Source organism: Lithobates pipiens, unplaced genomic scaffold, assembly GCF_037356315.1.
Source record: "Lithobates pipiens isolate NorthernLeopardFrog02 unplaced genomic scaffold, aLitPip1_a1.2 Scaffold_19, whole genome shotgun sequence".
Lineage (NCBI taxonomy): Eukaryota > Metazoa > Chordata > Amphibia > Anura > Ranidae > Lithobates > Lithobates pipiens.
Window position 1 is genome coordinate 218,612,044 of NW_027507764.1, and position 15,884 is coordinate 218,627,927.

Genomic DNA, 15,884 nt, shown 5'->3' on the forward strand with positions numbered 1-15,884 from the left:
ATTTCTGGCTTGAAGCAGTGTCTGGATTACCTTCTGACAACAGCCTAAATTCTCCAGCCTTTTCCGCTCAATTTCCAAACCCTTCAATCCAGGATCTCCTGGATGTGGATGGAAAGTCCCTTGCGACAGAGGTGCCAAGTGTGATATAGCCTTCCAGGCTGCCCTTAGTTCTAGGATGTTGGAGACTATGCCCTCCGAGTTGAACTGCCACCTTTTCTGGATCATCTGATCTCTGTAGTGCGCACCACAACCCAACCAACTTACATTGGATGCAAGTGATCCACGAGCTGGGGCCAAGATGACAGTGATTCTGAAGGTTGGGTGGTCTTTTCCACCACCATAGGCTTGACTTCATGGACATTGTGATCAGAATTCTGAGACAAGGACCTCCACTGGGATAGAAACCCCTGTTGAAAACCGCAGAGATGCCACCGGGCCCACTTCACCATCAGGAAGCATGAGAGAAAAGATCTCAGAAGATTAAGACATTCTGACGCTGGCATGGACTCCAGTGCCCTGCTTATTTTCATTAAGATTATAGGGATTTTTTTTCCGATAGGAGCAACACTGCCCTCTTCTGAGTGTTGAATAGTGCCCCTACGTATATCATCCTCTGTGTTGGAATGAGTTGGCTCTTTGTATGTTTTATTAACCATCCATATTTGGCCAACATGCTCATGACCTCCTGTAGCTGGCTGTTCAGGGCTGTCATGTCCTGAGATGGGACTAGGATATTGACCAGATAATGTAGAACACGGATACCTTTCTCTCAGAGGGGAGCCAGAATTGCCACCAATACCTTGGTAAAGGTTCTGGGTGCTGTTGATATGCCGACAGGCAAGCACTGGAACTGTAGGTGAAGTTCCACTATCTTGAACCTTAGGAATGATTGGAAGTTGTGATTGGTGTATGCAGGTACACATCTTGGAGGTCTATAGAGACTATCCAATCTTCTGGCTGTACTGTTAGGATGACCATTTGGAGGGATTCATCTTGAAATGTTTGCATCTAATAAACCTGTTTTAACCGTTTCAGGTCTAGAACTGGTCTCCACCCCCCCTGACATTTTTCACACCAAAAAGATCGGGGAATAAAATCTTAAGTACCTTTCCGATTCTGGAACCGGTATCCCTGCTTGCTAATGGAGAACAATGTCCCGCTTTTTCTTGGAAGCTAGAATCCTGATGGGCAGAAAGAGAGCGGATGGTGCTTGAATCTCCAAAAATGCCCTTAAAGGATTGTGGAAGTGACCCACTGATTTAAACAGGTTTAGGGCAAGGATTCAAAAGGACTTCTGATTTCTGTGCGCCGAGGTAGTAGGCTTTTGCTTTCCCATCTTCAAGAAGGTTGCTTGGGAGCCCTTCCAGCATGTCCTGTATTCCCTTCCGGGGCAATATGTTCTGGCGTCCCTGGCCTTCTGCTGAAAAGTCACTTTTACTTCAAATTTACTTCTATTATTCCTATCTTGAGGCATCAGGCCGCTCTTGCCCCCTGTAACCCTATTAATTGCGGTCTCCAACTTCTCCCCAAATAGAGCTTTCCCGTCATAGGGAATGCGGCACCATGTTTAGGTAAGGGATCTGCTGACCACGGTTTTAGCCAAAGTGCTCTTCTAGTGGTGACTGACTATAACATGGCTCTGGCAGAGCATTTCAGCGTATCAATTGCCACCTCGCCTATAAAATCTGACACCAATTTCAACTCATCAAGAGCCTTTGTAATCAGGTCGAAATCCACACCCTGCCTGAGGGCTAATTGGACATTATCGGTCAAAGCTCATGTTGCCCTTGAGCCTGAAGTTAGAGCCACTGCCGGCTTGCAGGCTCCCCCTGGCTGCCTGATGCTCCCATATACGGGTCAATTCTCTGATCTAGGAAATCACTGAAAGCAACTGCATCCTATAAGGGCAGTGTTGTTTTCCTGGCCAGTCTCATGACTGGTGCGTCCACTGATGGCATTGAATCAAACAGTTGGGCATCCGACTCTACCAAAGGGTACAATTTGTTGAAAATATTATAGGTGATCGTCTCTTTTGCAACTTCCACCATTTATCTGTCACAACGTCCCTTATCTCTTCCATAAGTGGAAAGCTTGGGGGTTTCTTATTCAGGTGAGGAAAGTATTTTCTAGACTTGGCAGGGGGTTCGGGTGTCTTTTCCCACTGAATTGAGCTTTTAATTGTGACCAAGAATGGTTCGATCAACCCGAAATCGAATGCAGAGAAAATTTCTTCTGTTGTGTCCCTGTCATCCTCGGAGCTGGAGCCTGAATCCGCCCGTTACATTGGAGTTTCAACAGACCTCCCGTTTGTGGATGGGCAGTGCAGCCCCTTACCTACTGGTATGTCAAAGATCCTTTTGTTGTGACACTGGACTGCAGAAGGCGGCTGAAAAGTAAAAAATAAATAAAAATAAAATTATATATAATATATATATATATATATATATATATATATATATATATATATATAATTTCTCACTATTTACACTGGGTGTACCAAGATGGTTGCCAACTGCTTCATTTGGCCATCACGCATGCGCTGATGATGTTGACAAGTTCCTGCCCTCTAAAACTGGCAAAAGGAGCCCAAGGAGGTGGGCGCGAAGCGCTGCAGAGACCAGAGGAGATTTGGAGGTATAAAGCATCATGGAAGTGTGTCTCTCGGAGTGAATCCTAGCATGAAGGAGCTTGGGAGGTGCCATAAAATATCCCATAGGAACTCTAAATAAGAAACTTCTTTCCCCTCCTGTGAGTAATGCAAATGCATATCCATGAAAGATCCTTTTGTTGATTTGATCAAACCGCCACTGGGATAGCTTCCACAATAAAGTAGATGACCAGGGGAAGGGGGGGAAGAGAAGATCTGACCCCTGGCCTCTTCTGCCCCAAAAAAGATCCACAGAAAAAACGGCTCTCATACTTATCAGTGCATTTAGCAGTGCAAGTCCTGGGACACAGGGGAGCATGAAACTGTAATGGTAGCACCAACATGGCGGTGAGGTAAGGGCTGATCCAGGTGATCCTACAGGCTTGAGGACAGAAAAAAGAATGACGTGGGGGGGGGCACAACTCTTTCTTTTATAGAGTTAAAGTGGTCCTGTGGGTTGGTTGTGGGCGGAGCAACCAACCATGTGTATGCTACCATGGAGGCACCAGGAAATTCGGATTTTAAAAGTTGCCGTTCGCAGCGTTCTTTTTATTTTATTTTTTTTGTATGTGGCTTGACTCCTGTTAATGCAAGGAATCTTTTTGTAGTCCTATTTAGTTATCTTCTAGTGCGATAAATATAACAATATAAATGTGTCTTGTATTTTCAGGCCGGTAACTTGGATTGAAGAAAGAGACCCTGGCATGAAGAGAGAGAAAAAAGTAAACTTTAAGTTTACAAACGGAGTTCTCGATAGTTTGCCTCCAGCCGGTAGAGGGGCTGTTGGGCCATTTATGCAGGATCAGAACCTTTTTGCACAAAAGCTGTTGGCTCAAGTACCTAAAGAAGAACTGGCAGCTGAGAAAAAACGCATTCTCCAATGCATTGACTTAGCTGAGAAGATTAAGCAGTATTGTAAGCACTGAAACAGTGGTTGTATTAACTGCTATTTAGGGTATTGCTGGATGTTGCTTAATGAGATTATACACTTAAGTTTCTTGCACTTATGATTCCTACAGACACAAAATAATAAGGTAGCCACAAAGGCTTATTGGGCATTGTCTGTGATGATCCTGTGGAAAACGGGTCATGTAGGGATTCCCCCACAGGTTGATGAGTGTTTTATAGTACACAGTTGTGCAATGGGTTTCTATAAAGGAAAAGGAGAACATTTGGAGTTCACACGATGCCTTTTTATTAACTAACTTAATTTATTAAAGGTGAAAGCTTTTGGTGCCTCGTTTTGTCCCTGTTTCAGGCTTTGTACACTTCTGAAAATTGGTTCTAAATCCCACATATTTATACATAGTTATAAGGAGGAACAATTAAAATGCAGGGTACCACATATACTCCAAACTTTTAACATTAATCAATGGCTCACATGATGCAATGCACTACTATTATGGATAAAAGGGAAGGACTTTAATCATGGATACTTAAAAACTTTTCAGTGGCCAAACCACAAAGTACATTACATTTATCTGCCCATCCTGGGGACAAATGCAGTCTCCCTCACTGAAGCACTCCAGCCTTCCTTTCACTTTAAATACTTTGTTTGGGCCAGCTTGGTTAAAACAAGTTCTTGCCATGCCTGAATGGTATGGTCACTGGGGTTGCTGAAATACATTGTAGTTGCAATTGCTACATACAGTAAGCACTGTTGTCTTCCTGGAGGTGTATGGACGCCCTTTCTTTGTTACTGAAAACAGAGTTGCCTACTGGCACTTTGGCCATTCAGAAACAGCCTTGTATTTTTTCAATAAATACCAGGTATTGCTGAAAATACTAATTTTGGAGGCACTAAGGACTTTCATGGTACCACTATCATCCTAACAAGAATTTTTAAAACTATCTTTTATTACAATAATCTATAAAAAAACGTGAATACATTAATCAAACAGAAAAATAACCTATTTAAAAATGAAAGGAAAATAACTGGATGTCTTTATATGCCCCACTAGAATAGGGGGTCTGTAGTAGAAAAAAAATGAGTGTTTCTGAATGGCTCAGATGCAGTTTTAAGAGACTGTTTCTGGCCTCAGTGGGGAAGTTGCCCATATTCCTCCAAGAAGACAACAGTGTTTAGTGCATTACAGTAGCCCCAGTGACCATACCATTCTGGCATGGAATTTAATTTTAACCAAGATGGCTCAAAACAAACTAAAGTGACAAGAAGCCTGTAGTTCTTTTAAAAATAAACCTGTCATGAATTAAATAGAGGTTGCAATTGCTGCCCTTTTTAAGCCATAAGGAGCTCCACAACGCCTGCTTCCATGTTTTCAAGACAGGTTTTTAGTCTCCTATTGTAAAAACCATGCCTCCATTGGAGAATTTTAACCTCTTCACGACCATGCTGTAGCCAGCTACAGCGTGGACGCACATTGCTGGGAGGACCTCGTATGACGTTCTCCCATGATCTCGCTTCTCGTGCACCCCCTGCGACACACAGGCATTTGTGACACAGCTGATGGTAAAGAGCCAATCACAGTGGCTCTTTACTACGTGATCAGCTGTGTCCAATCACAGCCGATCCCAACATAAATCGGATTTGCTGGTTATTGGCATTCCTTTCCTCACGCTAACAGCGCGTGAGGAGGGGAGAGCCGATAACTGGCAAATCCACACATGTAAAATGCTAATCAAGGCACTGATAATCAATACAGCCCCAACAGTGCCCACCAGTGCCTCCTCATCGCTGCCTCATCAGCGCACATCAGTAAAGGAGAAAAAATGTGTATCAAATTTTATAACAAAGTAAGAAACCTTTTTTTTTTGTTTACCAAAAAATAAACCCAGTAGCCATTAAATACCACTGTTGTCATTCAAAGTGCAACAATACTAAAAGCTGAAATTGGTCTGGACAGGAAGGGGATAAAATTGCCCAGTAGGCAAGTGGTTAATGTTCTGCAAATTAGATTTTTCTAGGAATTTTACTTCCTCATGCTAGGGAACTAAAAAAAAACCCTGGTAAGAAATCTCCAGTGTTACTAAATGTACAGTTTCCTGTATTACAAATGCCAGTTATGTCCTTCAACATTATGGCAGATAAATTCAGTTTATTTGTGCAGGTTAGCATAGTGCATCAATTTCCCATGAATATTACTATGGAGCAGTTTTATTGGGGGACTGCTGTGACTGAGGTAGTCAGTAAATGCAGGCAATTTTATATCCCAGAAGCATCTTTGAACCAAAAGTAGGCCTTGCACCCAAGTGCAAGGTCTACTTATTAATTACAAGCTCACCACCTCCCATGTCAACAGCAATCTGAAATAAACTGTAGAAAAAAGTGGGTATTGCTCAGTGCCTAGAAGAGATTGTCATCACTTTCCTTTTGTTGATAGTCTAAGAAAATTGAGGATCCCAAATGTCATAGTGGGCCAGAGTCATCTTGTAAGATTTGGGATACTCCGCATTCTAAGAATCTCACTGGAAGAAGCAGCGTTTTTTTTCACATTACAGATGGGCTAGTATTTATTGAGCAGACCTTGAAGTTGAGTGCAAGGTCTACTTTAGGCTTGTTGTAAAACCGCTACTAAAGTCATTCTGTAATAACTCATAGGGATGAATGTAGATACAGCCGTTGAGAAATTACAATTTGGACCTGTCATCCATAACCTCTAATTTCCATTTCATACAAGGAATCTTGTTGCTACAGATACTGGCTTCACTTTTGCTCAAATTTTAAGGCATTTTAATATGTTAATTTCAGGCTAGGTCTTTACTACACTGGTCATTTAGTTTGTAACATCAGAACATCTGTGCATCCCTGTGTGGGCAAACGTGACCCTCGCATGGGTGTATACTGTAGTACACCTGTATGAACGAAGCCTTAGATGTATAGAAAAACACTGTGTAGTTTTCTTATATATTCCTTTAAAAATTATGAGATTATTATTCTTATAATAAGCTAATGTTATTACCTGAAACCTGTCTTTAGATTTGCCTAAATTCTTGCCGTGAATTGTATTGTAACTTTACTGTCTCCCTTTATTTTGTAAAGTGATGTGCAGACTGTTGGCACTATATAAATTCTATATATTAGTAATCAGATTGTGAGTTTCAGCTCTCAAACTACGGGTTGAAGCCAGGCTTGCAGTGAAATAGCCGGGTGTGCAAGTTGATTGGTAGAAAGGTGAGGTATTTTTCCTGCATCAACAGGCAAAGAATAGATATTCTTCATTTTGATTCCAAAACTTCACGCAGAAATAAGGTTGCTTGCAATAGCCCATTATTTCTGCCCACTGTTGAATGGAGGTGGCTGATGCTGATCGAAAGTTTTAATACAGTGTATGGCCAGTTTACAGTGGTTCTAAAGGCTGAAGGCTTTTTACATTCATGCGTTCTATGCATGTAGGTAAAAAAACCTTCAATATGCAGCTCCCTCCTACAGCCTCCCCTAATACTTACCTGAGCCAGATCCTGATCCAGCAATGCACATGAGTGTCTACTCTTATGGGTCTCTGCCTCCTGATTGGCTGAGAGACAGCAGCTGCTGTCAATCACAACTCCTAGCCAGTGAGGGGGAAGTAGGGGCAGGGCCAGGCTCCGTTCTGTGTGTTTTATGGACACAGAGTGGGGCTTGGGAGTGAGCATGCGCGAGTGCCCCCATAGCGAGCAGCTTGTTATTGGGGCACTTGGAGAAGATGAGGGGCCAGGAGAGCCAATGGGGGACCTGAGAAGAGAAGGATCAGGGCTGCTCTGTACAAAACCATTACACAGAGCAGGTAAGTATGACATGTTTTGCTATTTTAAAAAATAAAAATAAATGCCTTCAATATCACTTTAAGCCTGAATGAGTATGATGGAAAACTTGTCTTGATCAGCTGCTGCAGGCAATCGGCTTGGGCACTGATTCTTGCAGCTTTGAGTTCTACTGTCAGAATACAATGTCCCATTGGGGGGGATTCTTCCATCTGCCTCTTTTTTTTTGTGTGGATGGAGGAATCTGTTAATTATAAAAATGTATCCATAAGGAAGCCATTGCCCAGTGTTTAGATGTTTACGTGATCAACTTAAAGAAAAGCCGGTCATGCGCTGTTAGTAGGTTTAATTAAAAAAAAAATTCAGCCCATTAACAGTCTATGGCCAGCTTTACTTTAAGTCGATCACGTAAACATCTAAACACTGGGCAATGGCTTCCCTATGAATACAGATATCTCCAAACTACAGTCCTCCAGCTGTTGTGGAACTTCACAGACATGACTAGGTATGATGGGAATTGTAGTTCCTGAACAACTGGAGCGCCATAGTTTGGAGACGTGTGTGCCTGTGCCAAGCAAAATCTGGAGTTGAAGCTCAACTGAAGTCACAGAAATAAATATGTAGACATCTTGCACAGCTTTTATAGCGATTAAATATCTATTTATTAATCCACATTTAGTAACAGAGCTGGTCTGACACCTCTCCCCTCTTCCTCTGTAGGGTCTAATGATTAATCAGCAATGCAAGTACAGAGAACTACAGTGAGATGCCGTATATTTTTGTATATACAGTATGTCGTAATATCTGGAACTTGCGCTCACAATTCCATGCAAAACTGTATAGGGGAATACTTCACAAAAACTGGAGCAGAATAGTTGGTAAACTAGTCTACAGTGACTAATCCCAGTTTTATATTTTTGTTCTTTGGGAAGATGTAACCGCCAATCTGACGGGTCACAATGGGGAATTGCGCCAAAGAGCATTAACTTTTTTCCAGGTTTTTTTTGTAAGTAGGTCTGCATAGTTGATTATTTGTAATGGGTAAAGTGGAAGGGAGTTCCTAGTCCAGGGAGCTGATTTAATACAATTTCTTTGATGTCATCTTGTAGTGCTTTTATAAACGCTAGAATATAATTCAGCCTTTCATGTACATTAAAGGATTTGAGCGCTCAGGCAGGAAATGTGTTTTAGATATAGTAGCAGTAATGGCCTGATAACATGAGCAGGCCCAGCATGTTTTCTCTCTAGACATTCTGGCTCAGTGAATTACTTCCTCAGCTTGACATTAAGATATGGGAATTTAGGAAGATAATTGAACTAAGAGAAATAAATAACTGGGGAAATAAGGTGTTATGTAAATCGCATTCTGAAAATTTGCTGATATATTTTTTTTTTATATCTAAAATAAAACGCACAACACAAACTTTTTTACGTAAGCCTTTCATGTGCCAATGAAGTTAAGGTAGAGCTCCAGGCGAAATGATAACCTCAGGATGAATTTTACTGGCCCCACATTTATGTCCTGCTAAACTGTTTTTATGTGGCCTTCATGTGCATAGCTTTAAAAAAAAAAAAAGAAAAAAAAAGGATCTTGCCAGTCTGCAGTGGCATGATTAGGCAAAATGGGTGTAAAATGTTTCCTTGGGTTGCCTCCATGTCCCTGATATCCGATTGGACAATAAAGAAGCAGTAGCACACTGAAATAATTTCAGTGCTATCTTCATCTGTAGGGGCATCCCCATACACCTGTCAGTGTGATGGGTGCACTGGCTGAGGAGATGGGGCGGGAGTGACAGCACTGATTAATGAGTGTCCAATGTGCTGGCAGATGACAGGTACATGAATCGAGTGCAAGCAGCGCCACTTTTGGTGCTGCGTCCCAAATGAGTTCTAAAGGGTGTCTATGACACCCTTTTATGAGTTGCCCCAAATACCTGGAGGAGAGAAAAAGTGAGGGCGTTGTCATTCAATTCATGTTGTCTACTGCTAGTAAGAAAATGAACTTAAAATAATTTCTGAATGTATAAAGGGTACTAACAATAGCAAAAAGTTGATTATGTGAGTATACAGTGCATTTGTAATGTCAGTTCATTTTTAGGAAGCTCCAATAGGTTACAGTAGTGATTCATAAAAACCTATAGGATATTAATGTGCGGCCTTGCATTTTGCAGCCAGTCAAGTGTCTTTAACTCATTTTGTATACCTTTTTTTTCTGTCTTTTTTTTTTTTTTTTTTTTTTTTATTTGTTTTTTTTTTTTATTCATTTTGCATACCTTTCCAGGTAAATGACCTAGATGCTATGCAACACATGTCTCTGTCTGTTATGTATTTCTTTTTTTTTTAATACACCCAAGCCAGTAACTACAGCGTATAGTGCACTCTTTCCTCAAAATCCACTCCAGTTGAGCGCTGTCAAATATGGTTATAATAAGTTACTATATCCAAATAATCACTCCATTCAATGACCTAGTTGTGTTTCTCGCTGGTACAGTATCTTGCCTCTAAATGGTTGTGTATTATTGTACTTCCATGGTCGGTAATCTGGAAGATTTAGTGTATCCAGTTTACCACATAGCAAATGTCAAAGCTGTAATGTGCAATAAAATAGTGCATTTCTAAGTTTCTTGGAATGGCATTCTTTAAAATGTGCTTTTCCATGGGTGCTGACAATTTTGTTGGCCATCCACAGTGTACTACCTACCAGTTTCATTCATCTTAAACATAAGGGATGAAATGGATTACAGGTTGTGCCATTTGTGAATGTGGGGTTAAAGAGTCCGCTTTGAGTGCCCCTATAGGATTGGGCACCAACCCCCACCATGCTATGGCTACAAAAGGGTTAATCTCTTATAATGAATGCTTTTGTATGTAGTTATTCTGGTGCTGTCTCTCTCCCTTCTACCTGTATGGTAATATTGTAACCCACTTTTGTGGAAGGAGACAGTGAACAATCAGTGGCATTTGAGACTCGCATATCATACAGTGCCTTGAAAAAGTATTCATACCCTTTTAAAATGTTCCACGTTTTGTTATGTTGCAACCAAAAGTGTAAAAGTGTTTATTGGGATTTTATGTGATAGACCAACACAAAGTGGTACATAATTGTGAAGTGGAAGGAAAATGATAAATGGTTTTCCAAATTTTTTTTTTTTTAAATATGTGCAAAATGTGGGGTGCATTTTGCATTCAGCCCCCTAAACCAATACTTTGTAGAATCACCTTTGCTGCAATTACAGCTGCTAAAATTTTTGTGTATGTCTCTACCAGCTTTGCACATCTAGAGTGACATTTTTGCCCATTCCTCTTTGCAAAAGAGCTCAAGCTCTGTCAGATTAGATAGAGGGTGGATCTGAAAAGCAATTTTCAAGTCTTGCCGCAGAGTCTCAATTTGATTTAGGTATGGACTTTTGACTGGGCCATTCTAACACATGAATCTGCTTTGATCTAAACCATTCCATTATAGCTCTGGCTGTATGTTTAGGGTCATTGTCCTGCTGAAAGGTGAACCTCCACCCCAGTCTTAAGTCTTTTGCAGCCTCGAACAGGCTTTCTTATAAGATTGCCCTGTTTTTGGCTCATCCATCTTCCCATCAACTCTGACCAGCTTCACTGTCCCTGCTGAAGGAAAAGATCCCCACAACATAATGCTGCCACCACCATGTTTCACAGTAGGGATGGCGTGTTCAAGGCGATGTGCAGTGTTAGTTTTCAGCTACACATAGAGTTATGCTTTTAGACCAAAAAGTTACATTTTTTTGTTTCTTCTGACCAGGACCTCTTATGGCTTTCCTACTACAATGGCTTTCTTCTTGCTACTCTTCCATAGAGGCCAGATTTGTGGAGTGCATGACTAATAGGTGTCCTGTGGAAAGATTCTCCCACCTGAGCTGTGGATCTCTGCTGCTCCTGCAGTCACCATGGGCATCTTGGCTGCTTCCCTGATTAATGCTCTCCTTGCCCAACCTGTCAGTTTAGGTGGACGGTCATGTCTTGTTAGGTGTGCAGTAGTACCATACTCTTTCCATTTTTGGATAGGATTGGGATAATATTTTTTTTTTTTATTTTTTTTTAAGAACCTAACCCTGCTTTAAACTTCTCCACAACTTTATCCCTTACCTGTCTGGTGTGTTCCTTGACCTTCATGATGATGTTTGTTCATTAATGTTCCCTCACAAACATCCGAGGGCTTCACAGAACCGCTGTATTTATACTGAGATTAAATTACAGACAAGTGGACTTTTTTTTACTAATTGGGTGACTTCTAAAGGCAATTGGTTCCACTAGATTTTAGTTAGGGGTATCAGAGTAAAGGGGGCTGAATACAAATGCACCCCACACTTTTCACATATTTGTAAAAAAAAAATTGAAAACCATTTATCATTTTCCTTCCTCTTCACAATTATGTGCCACTTTGTTTTGTTTTATCACATAAAATCTGACTAAAATACATTTATGTTTTTGGTTTTAACATGACAAAATGTAGAAAATTTCAAGTGGAAATAATGCTTTTTCAAGGCACTGTAAGTTACCAAGCATACACCAATCAACCGTCACATTATAACCACCCACCGTAACCCCTCGAGTCATGGACTCAACTAGACCTCTGAAAGAATGCTGTGGTATCTGGCTCCTGGGTAGCAGTGGCAGGCATTTTAAGTTCTGTAAGTTCTGTAAGTTGTGAGGTGGGGCCTCTATGGCTTTGTTTTTCCAGCACATCCCACAGATGCTTGATTGAATTAAGATTTGAAGAATTTGGAGACCAAGTCAGCAACTCAAACTCATTTTTGTGTTTCTCAAACCATTCCAGGGGGTCTCTCCGTCGAGCAACCAGAGGTCGGGTCCGTGTCTGCTCCGCTATGCAGAGTGGATATGGATATAGCCCTGCTGCTCTCTATAGGGCAGTCACATGGGAATGGATAGCCTGTCTTTTTCCATCCAACTGTCATCCAATCCACCACACGGTGGATGGAGAATGAATCCCCTATTTGTTTTGGCAGACAAGATCGGACCGGGTGCCTGCTGACATCCTCTGATCCATAGAGAACAATGGCCGGTCCAATCAGTTCCACCTGAAAAACTGACAGGCGGACCTGATCAGACTGTCCGTGTGAAACCAACCTTAGCCAGTGAGATGAACGAATAAAAAAACATTTTATGTTGTGTCTTCTTTGAATAGTAAATAATGTCACAAATTATTTTTGTCATCATAGTGGGTTTGGTGGGGTCTACAATCCCCACGTGTGAGGAACAATATAAAGTGCCCCAATGGGAGGATTGTGGCACGCACACCCACCATGTCATGGTTACTGTTGCTGGGCATATTAGTTACATCTCTCTGCCCTGGTTGCTGAGGAGAATTTTGGCTGCCGTCATAGAAGCTTGGCCACTGACATTTTTCTTGGGAAACTGACACTCAAAGTACATTGCTTACTGTATATCCTTCAACTTTAGGTCTCTTGGGCAGTACATCCCTTCAATCAACATTGGAATTCTGTCCCTCTCATTTGTTGCACACAACCTTTAGAGGTATTGTTACCCACATATGTAGATGGACAGTGAACTATCAGTCATTTATCAGGTCTGGTAACTTAAAGCGTTTGTTACCCTAACATGTCATATTCCTGATATGTGCCTGCTGTGCCAGGTGCTTGTATGAACTAGTCTCCTGTTCTCTTTGTATTGCATCATTTGTGTAAAATCCCTGGTGTTCCCGCCAGTCCCTCTGCTTTCCTATTTAAAAATGAACCACACTAAGCAGGAGAACACATTGTGGTCAGTTCTCTAGGTATGCTGGGAACTCAGCCTGCTCTCTTCAAAAAAAATGATCAGACTTGTCATTGACATGCTGCCGCACCCGTGCGTGTTATGCGCCGATAAATACGGTAATGTATAGAAGGTAGGGCCCAAAAGTGACTCAAGCCTAGGGGCCCCCACCACCTTAAGTCCTGTCTTGATCCACAGGATCACTTTACAGGACAAGGCAAGGCAGAGAAATGATTGCCTGTTTGCATAGGTCACTTTCTTGCTGGTAAGTGACATATGGCAGTATTTCAGTCGGTGAGGGAATACTGCCTCGCTCATCCAATCAGCAATGTGAAAATGGGAATATATACAGCACATTTTACATTGTATTTCTCCACCACAAGCTAACACATCATACATGGGATTTAAAAGGTAGTTTGCAGCTATCATATTGATCCAGAGAGATCATCTTTCCAGTAAAGCTCAGAAGTACTGTACAGTTCATTGTTTGGTATGGTCAATATATAGATAATCTAAAGTGATGCCGCTCTGGGTGAGTGGCCGACTCTCACATGTTGTGAACTGGAACCAAGGGTGCTACACAGCTTGACTGAGATTCAGTAACATGCACACGTCCCTAAAATTGCTGCACTCCTTGGTATCTTTATTATAAATAAAGATATATAGTATATGCATGAGGTTTAAGTAAGCGCTATTTTGCCACGATTGTCACCCAATGAATCGCGCTAAAATCACGCATACAGAATCGCGGAACGCCTGTTGCCCAAAAGAAGTAGGCGACAGGTGTACCACAGTTCGGTTTGTGCGATGTGTTTCCTCGGGTGATAATCGTGGCAAAATCATGCCGCGATCAGGGTGCCATTGGAAATGACAAAGATTGCACGGTTTCCGATGTGAACATAGCCTCAGTGATATACCCGTATGTCGTGTTGAGCTTCTGAGTTTACAGGCAGACGTCTCCTGCCTTTGTGGTTGGACACAGCACAAGTTCATCAGCAGGCTCGCAGGCAATGATTTTGGATGTAAACCTGCTGATTGCTCTGGCCATTACCCTTGCAGATCTGTGTGTGTTTGTTAGTAAACACGAAAGCCAGATTTTGCTGGTTCTTCTCCCTGGTTGCACTTACCATTCAGAGCTGAAATAAGAGAGGAAAGACAGCCAGATCTGTAAGTAAAGGTAGCACACATACACTTGTTAGGCACACAATTAACCCTTTGATTGCCCTCCTGATCACCAAGCCAGTGCCATTAGTACAGTATCAGTGTACAGTATTATCACTGGATTAGCCTGACAAGCATCGTCGGATAGCGTCATTTAGTGCTAATCCCTGACTGCCTACCACACTATCGCCACCATTACTATTATAGTGTCTGCCCGGATTATTATACTGGTCACGGTCAGAACTATACTAAAATCTCAATTAGTATAGTGTTCCCAAAAATGTGTGGGCTTTTTTTTTTTTCTAGCATTGACATAGTAGGATACATTTTGGCTTAAATTTATGAATAAATTTGATTATATTGAATGTTTTTTTGTTTATAATAAAAAAAAATAAAAAACTAGCAACGAAATACCACAAAAGAAAAAAAAACTATTTGTGTGAAGAAAATTATATAAATTTCCTTTGTGTACAGTGTTGTATGACCAAGCTATTGCCAGTTAAAGTAGCACATTGCTGAACAGCAAACAATGGTCTAGTCATGAAGGGGGTAAAACCTTCTGGAGGTCAAGTGAATAAAGAGCTATGTGTATAGATCTGAGTCAACAACATACCGTAACATCATCTAGTTGCTTCTCCAAAAATACACAGAGCACATAATATTTACCTTTGTTACAATTATTTCTAAGGAGTTTGATAATATACTGTAGTTGAGGATTAGGGATGAGCCGAACACCCGAACATGAGCAAAACATGCAAACAGACAAAAGATTTGTACGAACACCGTTAAAGTCTATGGGACCTGAATGTGAAAAATCAAAAATGCTAATTTTAAAGGCTTATATGCAAGTTATTGCCATAAAAAGCATATGAGGACTGGGACCTGCCCCAGGGGACATGTATCAATTCAAAATAAAAAGTTTTAAAAAAGTTTTTTTCGGGAGCAGTGATTTTAATAATGCTTAAAGTGAAACAATAAAAATCAAATATTCATTTAAATATCGTGCCTGGGGGGGTGTCCTTAGTATGCCTGTAAAGTAGCGTATCTTTCCCATGTTTATGACAGTGCCACAGAAAAATGACATTTCTAAAGGAAAAAATGTCATTTAAAATGTCTCGCGGCAGAGTGGATGTCGTCCCCTCCCCCGAAAATCCATACCAGGCCCTTCAGGTCTGGTATGGATATTAAGAGGAACCCTGTACCTAATTATTATTTTTTTAAATGGCATGGGGGTCTGAACAGCAATATATATATATATATATATATATATATATATATATATACTATAGGGCCTGCCCTCTATACTCTGCAATAAATTGGGCCTTAGGTGTTGGTGGTTCCAGAACACTGTAAGCCCTCACAGTTACTCTTGTTGGGTGCAGGTACGGGCCCTGCTGTGAAATATAATATCAAGAATTGTAATTACATGCCCCTGTTATACAGGGGCAGAAACATTGGGCCTTGGGTGGTGGTAGTGCTGTAACCCCTCAGAGATACTTGTTGGGTGCAGGAACCCGGCCCTGCTGTGAAAAATGACTGTCAGTTTCTTGTCCTTCTGTGGCACCCCGTCTCTCTCGACTCACATTACTCCCTTCCTCAACCTGGGAACCAA

The 15,884-nt window shown here is 41.3% G+C and overlaps 1 protein-coding gene across 1 annotated transcript in view; it reads left to right on the forward strand.

The window, feature by feature from the left end:
- Positions 1 to 9,971, forward strand: part of BLVRA (biliverdin reductase A) — a 52,129-nt gene extending 42,158 nt beyond the window's left edge. Inside the window, exon 7 of the mRNA XM_077491699.1 lies at positions 3,318 to 9,971. Coding sequence (XP_077347825.1) covers positions 3,318 to 3,573 — 256 coding nt within the window. The 3' untranslated portion in view covers positions 3,574 to 9,971. The remainder of the gene's footprint in view (positions 1 to 3,317) is intronic.
- The last annotated feature ends 5,913 nt before the right edge of the window (positions 9,972 to 15,884 follow it).